At 41.0% G+C, this 18799-nt stretch overlaps 2 protein-coding genes across 4 annotated transcripts in view; one reads left to right on the top strand and one right to left on the bottom strand.

Moving 5' to 3' along the window:
- Positions 1-18799, bottom strand: part of agbl4 (AGBL carboxypeptidase 4) — a 277380-nt gene that overhangs the window by 146973 nt on the left and 111608 nt on the right. The gene's annotated exons all lie outside the window — the stretch shown is intronic.
- Positions 3269-5688, top strand: LOC147249865 (uncharacterized). Of its 2 annotated transcripts, none has more exons than XM_086224638.1 (6): positions 3269-3318; positions 3880-4042; positions 4184-4388; positions 4643-4811; positions 4913-5069; positions 5163-5688. In XM_086224638.1, exons 3-5 carry the CDS (start codon positions 4259-4261, stop codon positions 5043-5045), a joined length of 432 nt encoding a protein of 143 aa, XP_086080764.1. In that variant the 5' UTR covers positions 3269-3318; positions 3880-4042; positions 4184-4258; the 3' UTR covers positions 5046-5069; positions 5163-5688. The 2 variants fall into 2 exon arrangements, with proteins under 2 accessions (XP_086080764.1, XP_086080765.1); XM_086224639.1 differs by having other exon boundaries at positions 3274-3318; positions 3992-4042.

Raw genomic sequence — 18799 nt, 5'->3', positions numbered from 1 at the left:
GGATTTAACTGCATTGCAGGTGTATGTTCTCTGAGTGTTCTCCAGTTTAAAATGTGACCGCACAACACAACATTTGTGTAAAAAAAAAAAAGAAAAAGTTTTTCTATTAAAAAAAAAAAAAATGCAATTCCCAGAGTGTATTTTCCAATTGTGTGTTATGTTGCCACATCCTATATTTGTCATGATTATTCCATCACTCCAGCAGCAACTCTCAACACGCAACTAGATCAAGACATAAAAACAATCCAGGCAGTGATGAGCCACGCCAATCTTTCTCCTGCACAAGCACAGTGGAGAAAGTACTCTCTCACAGTCCTGTTCACTCACTGGTGCAGTCGCTTGACTAAGTAATACACCATTAATTTAGAAGTGGGCTCACCCTTTTCACTAGACTGGCTTACAGGAACAAAGGAATGAATTAGTGGGCTAATTGCAGGGTTACAGAAGGACTAAAGAGATACTGGTTATCTAATAATTGGTAGCGTGATGTTGAAAACTTTTTCATTGCATTGTTAACTTTTTTTGGTTGACATCATTACAGTGTGACGGTTGATAAATTGATGTATGAACTCTGTAAAATACAGAGTTGGGTATAATTAATAAAAAAAAACAAAAAACAAATGTGTTACAAGTGAGCAGATGCTTCCACCCAGGTGTGCCGCATTATACAATGAACATCCATCCATGCTCTGTGGGATCTATAAAAATGCTGAGCAAGCTATGTTCATTTAGATTTTGGATCAAGACGCTTACAGGAAGAGATCTAAAGGACTTTGAGAGAGGGTTCATTGTTGGGCCATGGACACAAGCTTCAGCTACAAAGACTGATCAACAGAATAGCGAGTAAAAGGACATTTAGGGGAAACACATCGGTGAATAGTGGCAGATAATGTAGTTGATGAACTAAAACCAGAGGAGCAACTCATTTTCCTGTGTTGGAGAATATCAGTGCAGGATGTGATAAACTCATATTGGAAAAAACACTTTTCCTCTAAAATCATTTTAGGAAAAAAACAAACAAACATACATTTGGTAATGAGTGATGTAAAAACTGCAGGTGTAGGTCAACAGAGATGAGTAAAAATAGGGGGCCCAGGTGGGCCGGCGATCTATTGCGTCCCCACCAACATAAAGGCCACTGACTTGGGTCCCTGTGTCACCTCTGGTGTGGCTGGGCATCCATACAGACATAATCGGTTGTGTCTGTGGCTGGGAAGCTGGATGAGGGTATGTGTCATGGTCATTGCGCTATCGCCTCCTCTGATTGGATGAGGTGATTCCTCAGGGAGGGGGGCAACAGCATGATCCTCTCACTTGGGACAACAACTAGGACAGCCTAGTAGGATGAACCAGCAATTCAATGTGGGAGAAACCAGAGGAGAACTTGAAAAAATGATGATGAGTCATTTGTCATATTTTTGATGATTGAGGTAGTGCGTGTGTGTGTGTGTGTGTGTGGGGGGGGGCACTTTGCTGTCTGTTTCAAGTCCACATGTCAACACACAGAGAGGGGTCAGTGCAAATCAATGAGACTTGTTCTGGTTGATCGCTTTAAAACATTTCTACTCTGATTGGAGTGAATGATTTGATGTGTATGAAAATGATGGGCTCATATGGCCTTCGCAGCCACCACAGCCAAACACCTGTGGGAGACACCTTTAAGAAGAATGCTCCAAAGTGTTTTATACCAGCAGCAAAGTGTGAACTTTTACTACGATTGTCTGCTGCCATTTCTCTGTTATGGCAAAGGGGATATGTTATCAGCTCCTGGTGTGTTTGTAATATGTGCGTGCGTGTGTGTGTGTCTGTCCGTCTGCATGAGTGTATTGATTGATGCCTTCCAGGGCAGTAGCGTGATTGAAACACCTCCTCACCATAAAGCTGTCCTGTGCATGATGGAGTCGCAGGGTCATTTTATGCATCACACCTGTCCCCCTTCTTCCCCACGCTGACACCCAATCAAATAAGAAAATGGGCATATTTGTTTTCCTGGCCTTGAGCTTGCACAGAGGATTGCGTGTGTGTGTGTGTGTGTGTGTGTGTGTAAAGAAAAGGAAGAGAAAGAAAGAGACGGAGAAAGAGGAACAAGAAAGAGGTTCCAAACCGATCAGTGTAATTGCGTTCTACTGATTCAGGTAGTAGTATTCACAATAAGAAATTGTACATTCAAATCTTCAGCAGCTCCCCTTGATCTGTTCACTTGACCAAACTAAGAACAGAGGTCCAGCTGCAGGCCATGACATCAGATGAGATGAAAAGTAGTACAATCAAAGCCAAGAGATTACATTTGACCTTGATGGTCAAAACCTATCGTGTGCCATGCTGACAGACATCAACTGTGACTCTGCAAGGCACAGAGAAATTATGTTGTCCTGTAATAAATACCTAATAGAAAATCAAAATGGGGGTCTAACTTAAGGGGCCACTACTTATGGAGGCTCCATGTGGATTGTCTTCTGTTATATTTTATTGAAACTTGCTTAAGACAGTGACACTGTACACTGTAAAAAAAAGTCTGTAGAAATTACGGTAAAAAACTGTCAAATGGCAACAGTTAAAGGCCGTAAAATCTAAAATAGTATATCACCGTAGTAAATACATTGAATAACTGTAAAACAAGGAACAATACATAACTGTAATTTTTACAATCGTAATATGTAGAAAACACAGATTCTTTCTGTGAAAATTTACAAACATGGTAAAATTCATGGGAAAATACCGTAAAGTCACAGAAGAGAAATCATTGTAAAATTGATGGCATTATTCTGCTTAAATTAAAGATTTTGCTGATGTTTACATTTTGATTTACAGTATAAAACTGTTAAACATTCTGCAAAATCATACCTTCATTTTTACAGGAATAACATGTTATGTTAATATGGTCTAGAGGTAAATTCAATTTATATAAGGGAAACCATTTGAATGATTTTAAAAGCATCTGCAAACATTTGACTGATTTTAGAGGCATCTAAAAACATGATTTTAAAAGCATCTGAAAAAAAGCTGATGGATTCTAATAGCATCTCAAAACTGCTACATTTAAAAGCATCTTAAATTACGGGAATTATTTTAAAACTGTCTCAAAACCTGGTCAAAACTGAGCAGAAGTTGTATTTCCCCTCAACAGCTTCGGGATTGTGCGTTAGTTGACATTAACGCACCGAGTTTCAAATCGGCCAATCAGCGCACGGTATCCGCCTCCGTGCGGGACCCTCGGAGCATCCCTACGGACTTGACGTTGTCTTGGACTTCACCGTTAGAATCCACGGTCCTCACCCGCGGACTTTTAGGACTTTGCTTCAGCCAGAAGATACTTCGGTAAGTAAATGAACAAAAGTTAAATGCTTTTTGTTGAATTGTGTTTATTAGGCTTATCAAGAGGGTTGCATTGCAGACAGCTAACATTGTGTAGCTTTACGTTGAAGAACATTCGACTCTCATAACAGCCCGGAAACACCTATAATACAGGTGTCGACGTGTTTAGGAGACATGGTGTCTTATTAGTCATCCTTTCATTCCTTTAACTGCTTTTTAAAAATGCGGTGTGGGTTTATTCACTTGGCGGGCTAAAGTAGGATCCTTCTATGTGCTGGAGCCTGTGGCGAGCGTGCGTGTGAGTTTACCCACCTGGCGGGCTAAAGTAGGATCAGTCTATGTGCTGGAGCTCATTGTGGTTATAACAGCGGCGTATTTGTGTATTGAAGATGTATTCTTGTAACATATGTGGAGAAAACGTTCAGTCTGTAAAAGCAAATGTTTTGCATTGCAAACTGCACCGCAATGAACCCGACATATTTTTAAATGTGTTGGAGGAAGTTGTAAGCAGGTGTTTTCAGGCTATGCAGCTTTAAAGTCGCACTTCTCGCGACACCACAACAGGTCACCGACCAAACTCAGGATGTGACCATGACGCCGTTAAAATGCACCGTTTCACTGTGTCAACGCCAGTGTGAGGGAACTAATCCGCTGATTGCTCACTTAATACTGCCAGTATTGAGGCCCATACAAGCCAGAAGACTGGTTGCTGCCTGGGCCCAAAAGGGTGAGTGTAAAACATTGACACCACTACACAGCACACTTCTCTTATAGAGCTGCACAAGTAATGTAATAGTTTAATTTCTCTAAGAGGAGAAAAACATTAAAGGTTTCATGATCTCAAGTCTCTTTTGTTGTACTTTTACAGACTCCATTCACTCCGAGTTGGTATGATAGCACACTTCCAGGAACTGACTGGCGTGAGTTTGAAGAGGTCATACAGATGGTGCTTCTTTTACTGGCTCATTTTGATGAGAAGGAAGAGCATCTGTTCCATTCCGTTGAGAAGACCAGCATTGCTGCGGAGGTTCAGATGGAGAATGTGCCACCAACACCCTGCCTTATTGTGTGTGGTAAGTAAACTGAACCAAACCTGCAAGCTTTCTCTATCGGTATACTAACACCCACATGTACTTTTACTTGTTTATTTTCATGTTAGCTTGTAGACCATTTTGAGACAGTGGCTAACATTTTACCTGATAACAAGTTCTGCTAACAGTAGATTGTATGACTCTCATCCTATATTGAAATAAGTACCATTGAATTTATGGCTGTTATTGAAGCCCTTGTCATTAAAGTTAATTTTTTTGTTCATGTTAATTCTTAGGGTCCTCCTGCCTTGCCGCTGAGACATTTATGCTGAGCATCGACAAAGAGGTTGTCAACGACCACATCACTTCCTTCACATCTGCCATCTGCCTGATGTTTGGCAGTTACTACTGCCTCAACATACACTACCCAGTGGAACTACGGTCTACACTGGAGTTCCTCCAACGGTAATTTTTTTTCCTTCTCTTTTTATAACATTAGAAAATGCAAGGCATTTGATATCCCATCTGAGATTCTCTCTCTCTCTCTCTCTCCCTCATATATGAAGGTGTTTCTTTTCAATCAATCCTGAGAAAGGCACCAAAGTCGAGTGGAAGAAGAAGAAAAAAGTGTTCTCAGTCAATCCCAGAGTCTTCACTCTGATCTCAGACCTGGCTGACCATGAGTGGACCTCCCAGTGAAGTTGAGGGACAATATGATAGAAGGTACACTCAATGTTATATTCACTGCAGACATTGTGTTTATATTGATGCATAAACTTGATCCTCTACATGTAATGGAAATGCTTTTCATGGCAGCTACCAACGGTGTCAAGATAAGGCCAAAGGACTTCAGAAAGTTTGTGAGACCTGTCTTCAGCCAGAGGAGGAAAAGGGAGGTGTCCACGTCCTGAATGAGGATCAAAGGGCGGAGACGTGAGGTTGATTTATGCGTGGACTTACACACACACACACACACACACACACACACACACACACATTCAACTGAAACACAGCATAACCATTCAGAGTTCTATAGAAAAAAGTTGTGTTCACATTCTTATACATCATACACTGTACACACTCTGAGGACAAGTACGAGTGTGATTCATGACTCATCCAAATATGAAAGCACTAAATTCAGTTCAATTTCAGTGCTGTGCAAAATAAGACTTTTTTGTTGTATTTGGGGACATTCTTCTGAAGGTGTGACATGCAGTGTTCCTCCATACCTAGAATGAAGCTAATTAGCTGTGATTTATTTTTTTTAGTTTAACTAACAGAACAGGAGCAGTGTGGGACAGTTTGTACATGTTCAGCGTTATTGCACTGGTTTTGTACTTTAAAAAAGTTGAGGTAAAATTGCTAGTATTTGAAACTTTTGCTCCACTTAAAGGTAAACTTCGGTTTATTTCAACCTGTCTCCTATCATCATATATGTGCTTCATGTGACAAGTGAGGTGAAAATATAAGTTGTCATGTTAGCCGTTGTCTAGATACACCCTGAGCGCTGTTACTAGCTTCAGACCCTTTACAAGGTAAGTGAACGGGCACACCGCCTCACGTGGTTAGTATAAATGTCAGAGAACATATAGAAACCACATGTAAATGTGTTGTGTTAGCTCCCCTATTTTAAGCCATCTTTGTTTACATTGTTTGAGCTAATTACCTCCTCTCCTAATCATGAAAGCTGCGCCGGGTAAGGCTATAAGCTACCACAACACATTTACATGTGGCTTCTATATGTTTTCTGACATTTATAGTAACAATGTGAGGCGGTCATGGTGGGGGAAAAAAAAAGTAATTTATACTAACAATGTGGGGAAAAAAAGCTTGTTTAGTGGACTAACTTTGCCCGTGAAAGTGTGCCTGTTCACTTACCTTGTAACAGGTCTGAAGCTAGTAGCAGCGCTCCGGCTGTATCTGGACAACGGCTAATATGACAACTAATATTTTAACCTCACTAGACACATGAAGCACATTTAAGACGATAGGAGACAGGTTGAAATTAACCGAAGTTTCCCTTTAGGGATTATTTTATTTTGATAATGTGAATATGTTACTGTAAGTACACTGATATCACTTTGTGGTCAGATTTGTACAAAAATATGCACTTAGATTTTCTCAACTTAATTGTAAAGGTTTCTTGTTACAGTTTGTAAGTAAAGTGTGTTCCGTTTACTACAGTGGTTTTGACACTGGAACAGAAAGTGAACTTGTGAACATTTCTTACATAATGTTGTTCTCATTCTTAGATATTTTGTGATATGTTCAAATATTTGATGGTTACAACATAACAAATATAAAATAAAGATTTTCTATATTTGAAAAATTTTAAGGTGGATATTTTTTCTGGCTGTTCTGGTACATGAAGTAATTTGACAATATTAATTCATGCTCTGTCCATAAAGTTTACAGAACAGAATGAATGACAGTATACACTGGCAAGTTCTGCATCTGACAACAAATGAAATGCTAATATGGGTGAATATTAAAAGTATATTTAGAATCTGATATTTTCTTTTTTATTATTACTTTATTATGTAAATTTTTTTTAACCATTAAATAAACAGTATCAAGATTACTGTAAACAGGTTTATGTTTTAACTGTTATTTTTGCAGCAAACTACCGTAAACAAATAACAGTTCTGTTCTGCAAAATTTACAGTTGCCTAAACAGCATACCGTAAAGTCCTCTACATTGTCGCCATAATTTTTACGGTGAATTTCTGGCAACCACAGCTGCCAGTATTTCACCGTATATTTTACGGATTTTTTTCTTACAGTGTAAAGTAAAATTACTACCTTATAATGAGGCTTTTACAGTTTAATAATGTCTTGTGACCAAAGTTTTTCAGTGAAATTAAACGAGATTACATGTAAAATAAGCAACCACCAAATGTAAATTGTACAGTAAAAATGGCTGTAAATAATGGCATGGTCATGTTAATTTGGCTGAAAAGGGATGTTGAATTTACCAGTTCAGTGCGTCAATTTTATAATGTTATTTTATAAATGATAACTTAATAAGTTTTAAGTTGTAAAATTTAGATAAAGTTAAATTTAGATAAAGTTTGTTCTGTAATATGGTTTACATTCTGCAGTATTTTTTACAGTATTTTTCTGGCAACCACAGCTGCCAGTTTTTTTTCCCGTAAAAACAACTTTTTTTTTTTTACAGTGTAGGACAATTTTGATCCATTCATTCATTTTCTTTCACTTATCCTGTTAAGGGTCGCAGGGGGGCTGGAGCCTATCACAGTGGCTTTCGGGCGAGAGGCAGTGTTCACCCTGGACAGTCACCAGTCCATCACAGGGCCAACACACAGAGACGGACAACCATTCACACCCACAGTCACACCTACAGTCAATTTAGAGTATCAATCAGCCTCGGCCCCTCTTGATGTCTTTGGACTGTGGGAGGAAGCTGGAGTACCAGAGAGAACCCACACAGGAACAGGGAGAACATGGAGACTCCACACAGAAAGATCCTGTGCCCGAGTCGGGGCTCAAACCCAGAACCTTCTAGCTGTGAGCATCAGTGCTAAGCACTGCACCACTGTGCCGCCCAACAATTTTGATATTTGGCTCAAACGCTTTTGATAAAGTCAGGTCCATGAAAAACAAGACAGTATTCACCCGATTAATAAAATGTGAGTGGGTATAATTCTAATTACATCCATGCCCTGTCCCATCAGGTCAACTGAAGTCTTGCTGAGCAGGAAGTTTTGGGAGGTGCTGCCGGACCTGGACAGGTTGCCACATTAATAACATTTAAATTTCTGGCTGTATTTTTTTTCTGCCCGTGCCCTGATTCTCAACTGCAGCTGTCAAGGTCGCTTGGGAGAAAGAAGCAGAGCTTTGTGAAACCGGGGTTAAGGCAGGAACAGCTGTTGACGCAAAGAGGAAATCCTCTATAGGCTGGACCGTCTCACTTCATCAATATTCACCTTGTAGAGCGCACCTTCATGTAAATTATCGGCATATACTACTACTGAGTCACAGTAAAATCAAGCAAACCTGTGTGCTGAGAAACATTATTGGAATCGGTGCAGTTCTAAATATAGCTGAAGAAGGCCCCTAGAATAATGACCCTGGTTGGCTGCTGCAGTGTCTAAGGCAAGACAAACGACATCCATTCCTGCTCAGTGCCTTTAATCAGCTTGTGATAATTAACGCCACACTCCACTGGCCAAACAAATATCTTTGTCAAGGTGCTTGTTGCTGTACAAGTTCTTCTCCTGTTCTCATAGACAAGATAACAAGCAGTCTTTAATTGACTTAATTTTCTGTCGTATTATAGACTTCGCTTTGTGCTTTTGACCACTCAAGCCACCCTTAGTCTCACCCTCCCCTTCTCCCCTTTCTTCCATCCTGTTTCCCTCCTTCCCAACAAGTACATAAAATATTTCATCATGTTGGGCTAGTGAGCAGTGGTAGTGGCACCAGACTTTAATAAAGTGAGGGACCTTGTGGGATTGGAGAGGGGATAGATTAAGTTTGCCTTCCCTACTGGCAGAAGCAGCCAACTCAGTGGGGCTTCTTATCTGAAGCTTTACTTAATTACCTGCTTTAATTCTAACATCCTCTAAAATGACCCCTCATGACGATGACACAAGCCGTTTTAATTAAACAAATGAATATGTCGCTTATCGTGGGATCAGAGCTCTCGTTTGTCACAGTAATAGTTAAGGATGCAGCTGATGATCAAGTTATCTGGGGCTCGGCCAGCGGTTTCACCACACACAGAGGAAGGAGCAGCCAACGCTATCTAGTTACTGTATGCACTGCTACTGTAGAGATATGGAAGATAGCAAACAGGCCCATTAGATATAGCAGACATGTCCACTTAGTCACATTGTAATCTGATGAGCTTCATAATGTAGCTATGCATCTCTTATTATGGTGGTTAAAAAAGGCTTCTAGCCCCAGGGATGGGAGGAGAGGAGGAAGATTGGAGAGGAGAGGAGAGGAGTTGTAACAAATAAACATGACGAGGACAAAAAGGAAAGGTACAGCAAACCAAAAATAGTCTACCAGCCATTCCCACAGTCACTGACATTGGCAAGCTTGTTTATGGTAGTTATATAACAATATTTTAGAGTGTGCAGAGGGTTCCTGTGCAGCGCTGCCTGACCAAATTTAATGGGAGAAGTGTCAGAGAAGCCATTATACCAGCAGGGGCACACACAGCCCTATTACATATGGCTGCTGGCTGCTAATGTGTATTAGCAGGAGACAGAGGAAGCAAGGTGAAGATAAGTGATTTTGCAGTAGCTGGCTAAGTAGGACAACGACGGGAGGGAGTGTGTTAGGCAGGGGGAGACGGAGAAAAGATCGGGGATGGACACCAGTAAAACCAGAGTTTTAGTACAGTTATAAGGTCCATATAGAAACTTCTGAGGTCAAGAGTAGAATATGTGCCATCAACAACCTGTAATATTGAAACTTGGGATTTGGTAATGCTGGGGGGGGGGGGGGGGGGGGGGTTACAACCAATATGCAAATTTCGTTTCTGTGACTATTTTCTCATCTCTCAAATATTTCCATTGTAGGTGGCAATATTCAACTACGGGACAATTGGTGGAAGACGTATTAGCTAGCAGGCATTAGCTAGCATTTGTTTCACCGAGTGCAACGTTTGCACATGGGTGATCAGTCCTACCCATGATTGTTTGCATATAAATGGGTGACAATAGTGGGGTCTGATGCACATTATGAAATATTCCATGAGAACAAAAAAAAACAACATTTTTACACTCACTTAATGTTTTATTGCTTTTAAAAAACACAGTAAATGTACAAAAGGGAGATGTAAAACCCTTATTTGAAACAGCTGTAATGAACTAAATTGTTAAATCATGTGATTGACCAAGTGTGTCTCCCAGAACTTTTCTTCATCTCAACAAAACTTTCCAATACTAGCCGTTACCTAGGAAAAATTACAACTTGTCCAATTGAAGGTAATTCTGTGCACCTCTCTCCATTTTTCACTCTTCTTCTAATTTGTTTGTCACAGCCATGCGTAACATTGCCTGTAGTGCCGTATTTTGATAGTATTAGGCAGCTTTTTTATTTGTTCCATGATGGAAACACAGCTAATTTTCATTTCGTTTTTTGTGGCATACTGTATCAACAACTCACTGAAAATGTGCTTGACATTTCAATAGAAACACCTTTAGTGACAAACTCTGAGCCTTTTAAAAAAGTTCAGAGATTTTCTACAAGTGCTTAACTCAAAGCACAAAAAAGGTGGCGAACTCTGAAAAGGGGGAAACAGGTCTCTTTTTTTTTTTTGGTCAAGGTGGTCGCTGGTCTGATACATTCTTTCCTCAATAGGAACAAATGAAAACAAAGAAGTTGGGACTCCTGGACACAAGCTCCAAATGCTGATTGAACGAAAACAGCTCTCTGCAGTTAAAAAAAAAAGAAGAAGAAAAAAAAGAAGCAATCTAAATGTTCTAAATCAAAACAAGACTGCTAAAGCTTCTCAAAACACCAACCACTAAAACAAGGTGACAGCCAGTGTTTTCTTTTGGTTAATAATTTAGTGAGGATTGAGGGCTGCTCTTGGCAAGAAACTGAGCGAGTTTGCAGTGTTTGTGCCTGTCAGCAGCAAAATTCCAAACACAGTATTTTTCTACTAGAGGGGGCACCTTGCCCAGCCAAGGAATCCCAAATGCACTGAAAAATAGCGAGTAGCATGCCTCACTGCCAAACACATTAGCTCTCCTTCTTTATTTAAGCCTTTGTCAAACTATCTGTGGTACTTCACTCACACAACCTCAGCTTTCAAGGGCTCATTGGCCAAGTTTTGCCACTCGACACCAGAGCTGTTCGAATGCGCTGGTATTAAAGGAGTGAGGAGGCTCCTCAGCTTGGTCTTTGACAGCCCCCTTGAACTCTGTGGGCTTGGTGATAAAGTGGCTTGATGAGTGGGCAATCTCTGTCTGCCAGCTGCTGGTCTGGCCAGGGGCACTGGGAAGGTGCCAGCCAGAGTGAGTGAAGACCAACTCCATACAAAACAAAACAAACACACAATCACACACACACACACACACACACACACACACACAGTGAAATGTATGTTTGCAGATACAAAAGTAGCACATTTGTTGCAGTGCATTAAAAAAGTGAGTTTTCACACACACACACACACACACACACACACACACACACACACACACACACTCTTCAACCATTCTCACTAGATCACTACTTTCACCTACACATTTAAATAATTCTTTATCTCAATGATTATATTTCCAATCCCTGCTTATAGATGTGTTTTTATTGGTCTTGATCATTATTCACAGAGCAGAGGGAGACCCTCAGATGTGACATCACTCGACCCTCAGAGAAAAAATAGAGAGGGGGCTCTTTTGTGCGGTCTTCATGGGGTGTGAGATTACGTATTTGTGAATTTCAATATTTAAATCTGAGTCATACATCAAGAAATCATAAGAAATTCCAACCCTGCCTTTTTATTCATTTATATATTCATCCATTTTTACAGCCGGCTGAGCATAATGCATCACTGGGTCCCTATGACTTGACTCTATAGACCCTCAATCTGTTTCCATCTCCATCTGAAGCGCAGGTGGACTAGTGTGCTTCTAGTTCATACATGCCCTGAACCCTTTTCCAGAGATTACTGCTCCCCGTAAATATTCCTTCAAGCACTACTTAGAAAGGCTTTCAACCCAACTTTTTCAGAAGACGAAAAGAAGATCGCCTCCCTGGGTCTCTCTTGTTTTCATGTTGCATGACTAATATTTTTGTTCCATCAAACTGCATGAATTCCAATTCTGTTGCTGATTTCTTGGTTATTGCTGTCACATCACTAGGACATCTGTGATTTTGAAGGAAATGTCTCATCAAATATTTGAACGTGATGATTCTATGAAATTTTGACACTAAACTGTGATGGTAAATATTCAACCTAGTTAGAATTTTGCACATAAGCCTTGTCACCGTCAGCCTTTTAACATGCTGAAAATGGCAGTCTTAATCGGAATGAAAGCAGCAACAGTAGCAGAAACGGAATGGCTGCCAACAATTTGGAATTATTCTTTCCTTTTGGAAAATACTTTTTTCTGAGTAAAGTTGGGACATTAAAGGGTGCTTGCAACTCTCATCCAGAGCATTTGCGTACATGCATGGATGAGAACTGGGTACGGGAGGAGCACTAGCTGCTGCCATTAGTGGTCAAACGGTATTATTACAAGTATTGCGTCCATTTTGTGCCCACTGAAGACATACCACACAAGGGAAGCCGCTGTAAAAAGGTAAAAAAGGTACAAATTTCTTTGGCTTCACAGACACTGCAAAATGACTTTTTCACCCATCATAATTTGATCAAGTTGCTTTAAAAATAATTGGAAAGCCAGGAAGAGCCTTGAGATAGAATCTTTGTGAGTTAACTGAGCGTTGAACTGAAAATTAGCAGGCTAAGCTAATAGAGCATGTGCAGTACCGTTCCCTTTAAATCTGGAGGCCGAACTTCTTTGTTCATGCATTCCTACACAACTGTCACATGAGTGAATAAGGGCCGGCCATTAACGCTGCATCAAGTTCTCTGTAAAATGTATCTATATTCTATCATACCACCAGATCTAAATGAAAGAGATTCAAAGCTCTTTGATGAACTGCTTGATGACCAGGAGGTGAGATTCATGATTCATCTACCAGCAACATGACTTCTGCTCTTTGCTCCATGCATATTCAGATGTCATCAGCGTGTTGATCTTAACTAGATTACAGGTTCCTGTGTTGACATTCATGGCTTTCAAACTGAGCAAGGAGCTTTCTGGCTGATTGCACCGATGTGTCAGCTGATAATTGAGGAATTAGAATACACACCAGTAAATTGGACAGTATTGTTCTCTAAATGACAAGATCTGTCTTCCTCCTCGCCTCCTTAATTATCTTCCTCAGTTATAATTACACGTGTGAAGGTCCAGAGGACAATCACTGTTGTGTTGTACTGTCTGCTCACGGACGTTAGATGAGATAGGCACGAGATAGTGTAGAGACACTGGCTATTACTGAAGGTTACTGTCTGTTGTTTCAAAAGCACAAGCATTCATTATGTGTATGATTCCAAATGTGCAATAATCCTTCTGTGTCCTTACACTAGATTCCCTGTCCTATTTCACACATCTGTTCATGTTAAAAATGACATAACAACTCCGTCAGAATCGAGATATTCTGCAATATTTGAAACTAAAAAGACAAAAGGCTGTAGAGTTGTCATTTACCTGATGGTAATTGTTCCTCAAAATCCACAACATTTCCACACATAAACAGCTGACACTCCAGAGACTTTCATTAGGAACAGCGATGACTGAGAACAGGAAGTGACCTGGGGGTCCTTAAGCAGTCTTGTAATTCTCTCTTAATGAAGCCGATGAATAAATGATTTGAGGCACTCTGCATGAGTCTGATCCCCTGTCAGCAAGTCTCCATGGGGTGAGGAGGAACCTCAGGGGAGACCCCCTTCTTGCACCTTTTCCATCCTTTAACCCCAAGTTTTTGCTCCTCTCCATTTGTCTTTCTCAACTACCAACCCCCCTCATCCGTCTTCCCCCCGCCGTCTGAGTTGGCAGATAGTGAAGACCCGCGTCAGACTCTGACTGACTCATCCCGTCATAAACAACTGGTGGGTGTTTGCATGCTGGCAGCCCTCCCGTTTCAGATACGCGCATTTTGACAGGTCATTTTTTATGATGCTGATTGTTGTTTTCTCTGTTATTGTTTTTCTTCCTCATGACTTCAGATGGGGGGTAAAAGTGTAACTCTCAGAGATCAGGCATCCTCGCTCTGTGGGCCAGAAAACAAAGATGACAGTAATAAAAAGGAGAGCCAATTGCTTTTTCATTCCATTTCCGATGGGAAATCAGGCTGAAGGAGGAATAAAGGAGCTATAATAATAAAGTTTAAAGAAAGGGGCCTATGGCTTCCATTCCCAAAGCAAACCATAAGCAGCAGCCACTGTGGGCAGGACATTGCTCAGGGTCATCCATGTTATTGGAGGGAAGGCAAGAGGTTGTGAAGCAAGCGTAGGAGCTGTAGTAGAAAAAAAAGACTTCAGCTGAGGATGCCGGGAAACACCGTGTGGGCAAATCTGACAATGTGGTCTGCAGAACATTTAAGTTTTTCCTTCATTCAATAATTTTAGTTGATAAAACCAAGCCATTTCTTTGTGCTTAGTATCACACAGGGGACCAGACAGGAAACTGATGAAAACTGACGTATGAAAGAATCCCCGCTGGTTTTGCTTGTGGGCTAGACAGAAAATGTAGGTATGCTATTAATGTGTGAAAGTCATGGCTGATGCTTGCTAAGATAATTCTACCTAACCAGCATGTTCTTTTTTGTTTTAACATTGCATCATTCTTTGCAGTCACGTCGTTATATTGCTCATTACAAAGGCACACAGCACTTCTATCTATGCATGACCATCCAAGTTAATGGGCCACAATAAAGACACCACTGTTTTCATTTTATCGCTCTGTTTTCTAATGGCCGACTTGGCTTTCTTTCCTTTTCTCTCCAAAGACCCATCTAGATCTCTTTAAGACCTCCAATATTCTCAACACACTCTTTCCTCCAGGCCCATGTTTCCCTACATCCATTCTTCTGCCCTTCCTCATTCATACACCCCCCCCCCCCCCCCCCCCACTGGCAACTACAGGCAGCCTGCGGTAGCCCAGGGCCTTTCCTGTGCTTTTAGTTTCATTAGCAGGCCCCAGATGCTTGGCTGCTTACAAAATTATGAAGGGCCAAAGCCAACCGCCTCCAGATGGGACCCATCTATATTCAGATGAGCTGTTTCCTCATATTCAGAGCAATCCCACCCTGATGTCCTACAGTGTCGTCAACAAACATGCTGACAAACACAAACACAAGCGAGTACAAACAGATGCACACATTCAGAGGAAACCGTGTGCATGTGTCATGCACGCACTCAAGGCCTCCCAGGCAAATACACACACACACACACACACACACACACACACACACACACACACACACACACACACACACACACACACACACACAGCCCTCTGTGTGTGTAGGAAAACAACAGTTTAGCATCTGAGCTGTCAGCTTGATCTTTTATCTTGTATTGTTCTGTGGACAATGAAGAGCAAGATTTTCTTAAACGGCCATTTTAAGTTTGGACTTGGAGACCAATTTAACTCACTTGTTGTGAGTCATTTGCCCCATGTGAAGTTGCTCAACTCATCATCAAACCAAATCACAATACAAAGGGTAGTTACTGTATATACAAAGCCTTCACATCATATCATTGGAATCTGTATATTCGACAGCCCAACTCTTAAGAATACCTCCACAGATGCTTTACACTTAGACGTTAAAAAAAACCTCTTCAAAAGCAATCGACAAAATGTTAGGACAACAGTCAAAAGCAAAAAAAGGTCTGTTCTAAAGGAAATGACAAGACGCTCTCGTCACACTTTAAAACAATTTCACTATGGCTGGTTGATAAAACAACCTTGAAAATGGGACTGCAATAAAATGTAGGTCAATACATACATACGATGATCATCTTTCAACCTATTTACTAATCACAGATGGTGGCAACATACCACCAAGCGTGTAGCTGCTAAATGAAAAAGTTGAAGACAGCAGTCAGTCAGTCAGTCTGCTGATTTGGCTTCAATGTACACGCTTACTTGAGAAAAAAGTCAAAGTGAAACTTGGAAGTTTGAGAAAAAAAAAGGAGTGCAAGTGGAACTGAGAAAAAAGTGGCTGTGCCATCAACGCGTATTATCCTCTCAAGCTGATGAAATTGTTGATTAAGAAAATGTTACAGGTCAATTGAACCGAAGTACTTCAGAGGTACTTCAAATTCTACATGCAGCCGGTTGAGATGCTCTGCAAAATTTGACTTAGGTCTCTGCAACAAGGACGGGAAACACAACAAAAAAAAAATTGTCTTCACTTGAAAGGGGCCAATCATGTGACTCCTCGTCTGCACACCTCAGCATTAACATTAGCAACATTACAAACAAACCATTGTGTTATGATTTGTTGTGTTGTATTTCACAGGTATTCCTGTATGAAAAGTAATCGGAACAGATTGAGGAAATAAGTGCAGTTGATGCCCCTGAGCACACTGGAGGAAGGCAGGAAAAGGCAAGATTCAGGAAATTATTTCAAGTGCTGAACTTACAGTACAAACTCCAAGAAAGCTGGAAATTCAGCTAAGGAAATACTGAAACCCTAAAAGGAAACATTTGACATCATGCATACATGCTATGGTAACAGAGGGAAAGAAAACCACCAGAATTGTATTAACTTCTCATCTTTCTTTTTTATCTCTCCTCCTCTTCTTGTAACTGTAACTCTGTTGCCGTAATTAAATCAGTTGTGAGGCTTGAGACAGTCCAATCCCCTGAACTTCACACTCCATTGCACTGCTCACATCTCTGACACCCAGACGTATTCATGCAACAAAGAGAGGAGGCCCATTTTGATATAATCATACAAGCAACACATCCATGGCAATGTCTTGACACACACACAGTATAAAAAAATGCCTAGTGAAAACAGACATTTACTAACGGTATCTGGATGAAGAAAGTAAAAGAACATACTCAAATGACAGCTAGCACACATAAAGCACGACAGAGGGTTAATGGTTCTGCACACGTGTGTGTGTGTGTGTGTGTGTGTGTGTGTGTGTGTGTGTTGTTGGTGGTGGCTCAACACAGAAGCACAGATATATGTCACAGAAGCTGCTGACATATATCAGTATCCACAGAGTGTATGTGATGAGATAGGTTGAGGATTGCAAACAGGAGTAAGGCAGCATTTCTTCAAGGATCTGTTTTCAAAAGCGAGAGAAGAGACACAGTCTGAGGGTCTGCCAGCTGCAGATACTGGAGCATTTGTGAAGCTCCACACTGTTGACTTTGCAGACCCACTTGCAAAGTTTGCAGTCATCAGACACCCACAGACGCACCCACAAACACACACCAAAAACACACACATGTACACACATACACACACTCGGCAGAATGCTGAACTCGACCAGTCCCAGAGTGTCCTAATATGTCCCATAAACACCTGACAGCATGGTTTTGTGGAGTCGCTGAGATACCCATAATCCTTAAGTTGGAGCCAAGGGGTCAACTTGCCACTGTGCTGAGCACAACCAATCAGCTTCAAACAGCCTATCACCAAGCATCAATGCCAAAAACCCCTTCACAGCATTCTGCACAGCATGCATTATCATCTGCCATATGTAAATCCAGCAGGGAGCAAAAAGAAACATCTGAAGAAGTCTTGTGTCACACTGGGCTTATAACCAGAAAGCATTTGCCAAAGTTCATGAGCTCAGGCTGCAGGAACAAAGAGGGGTGATGATCAGGTCTTTCGTCTGAAATAGTAAAGGCAGCCGCTGACTTACAGTACAGTAATCAGGGGACTGTTGGCTGCAGAAAAACTGCAACGCCTCACCTAGTTCATTATAAGATGACACAACCAATTTGTACCTCTGCCTGCTGCAATCTACCAAATCTCCCCTGACAAAAGCATTTAGATTAGAGCGCTTTCAGGGTGGGCTGCGCTGACATGCGTACCCAGCCTGTAAAGGGGAAATGAAGTGCCTTTTTAATTCTCCCCCAGGCAAACATAAAACTGTCCAGGTAAGTCATTTGTGGGTTGAATGGAGGGCCAGGAGCAAGTTGCTTCCGTCGCATTAACCCTCTCTCACTCTCCCTTCTATTCTACTCTTTTTGTTTGCAATAAACTGTGCACAAACATACGCTATTGTGCGCACCCACACAAACTAACACAAAAACATCCTTATCCTCATCTCGAAGATTATTAATCTATTTGTTACATTTTGTTCTATTATTTCTCCCCACATAATCCTCTCTCACTTCCTCTGGCAGCAAGCTAATGAGTTTCTGTGAACAAGGAAGCTGCACGGGCTGTTGATTGTTCTGATTGGAGCCTCTCTCTCTCTCTCTCTCTCTCTCTCTCTCTCTCTGTCCGACAGAAAAGAGGGTGCCATAGGACAGTAGAAATGGAGAGGTACCATACCAGATGATAAAACAGAGCTTTGTGATCACTTTTCTATCCCAGTAGTTTCAAGACAAATGCCACTTCTTCAGATTTTGGTTACCAACCTACTTTAACTTGTCTTCCTCAAAATAATCATTCATACTCATACATAACGTGATTTCCTCTTGGTGTTAGAACCTGTGACAGATAATTAGATGTGTGCGTCTCCTCCTCCTGCGGATCTTCTTTATGAAAAGATTTTGTTCATCTCCCTTATCGCACAGAAAATGTTGACAGAGAGAATATCATATATATCGCTTTTTTAATCTAAGAATCAAATATGAACCCAACGGCTATCAAATGATTGCTGCAGCTCACACTTAAAAAATATAGTTGAGAGCAAGGAAACAACACAA

This window comes from Aulostomus chinensis, chromosome 14, assembly GCF_037954235.1.
Source record: "Aulostomus chinensis isolate RoL2024-O1b breed Wild chromosome 14, RoL_Achi_v1.0, whole genome shotgun sequence".
In the NCBI taxonomy this organism is placed as follows: Eukaryota; Metazoa; Chordata; class Actinopteri; order Syngnathiformes; family Aulostomidae; genus Aulostomus; species Aulostomus chinensis.
This window is presented reverse-complemented; position numbering and strand designations above follow the sequence as displayed.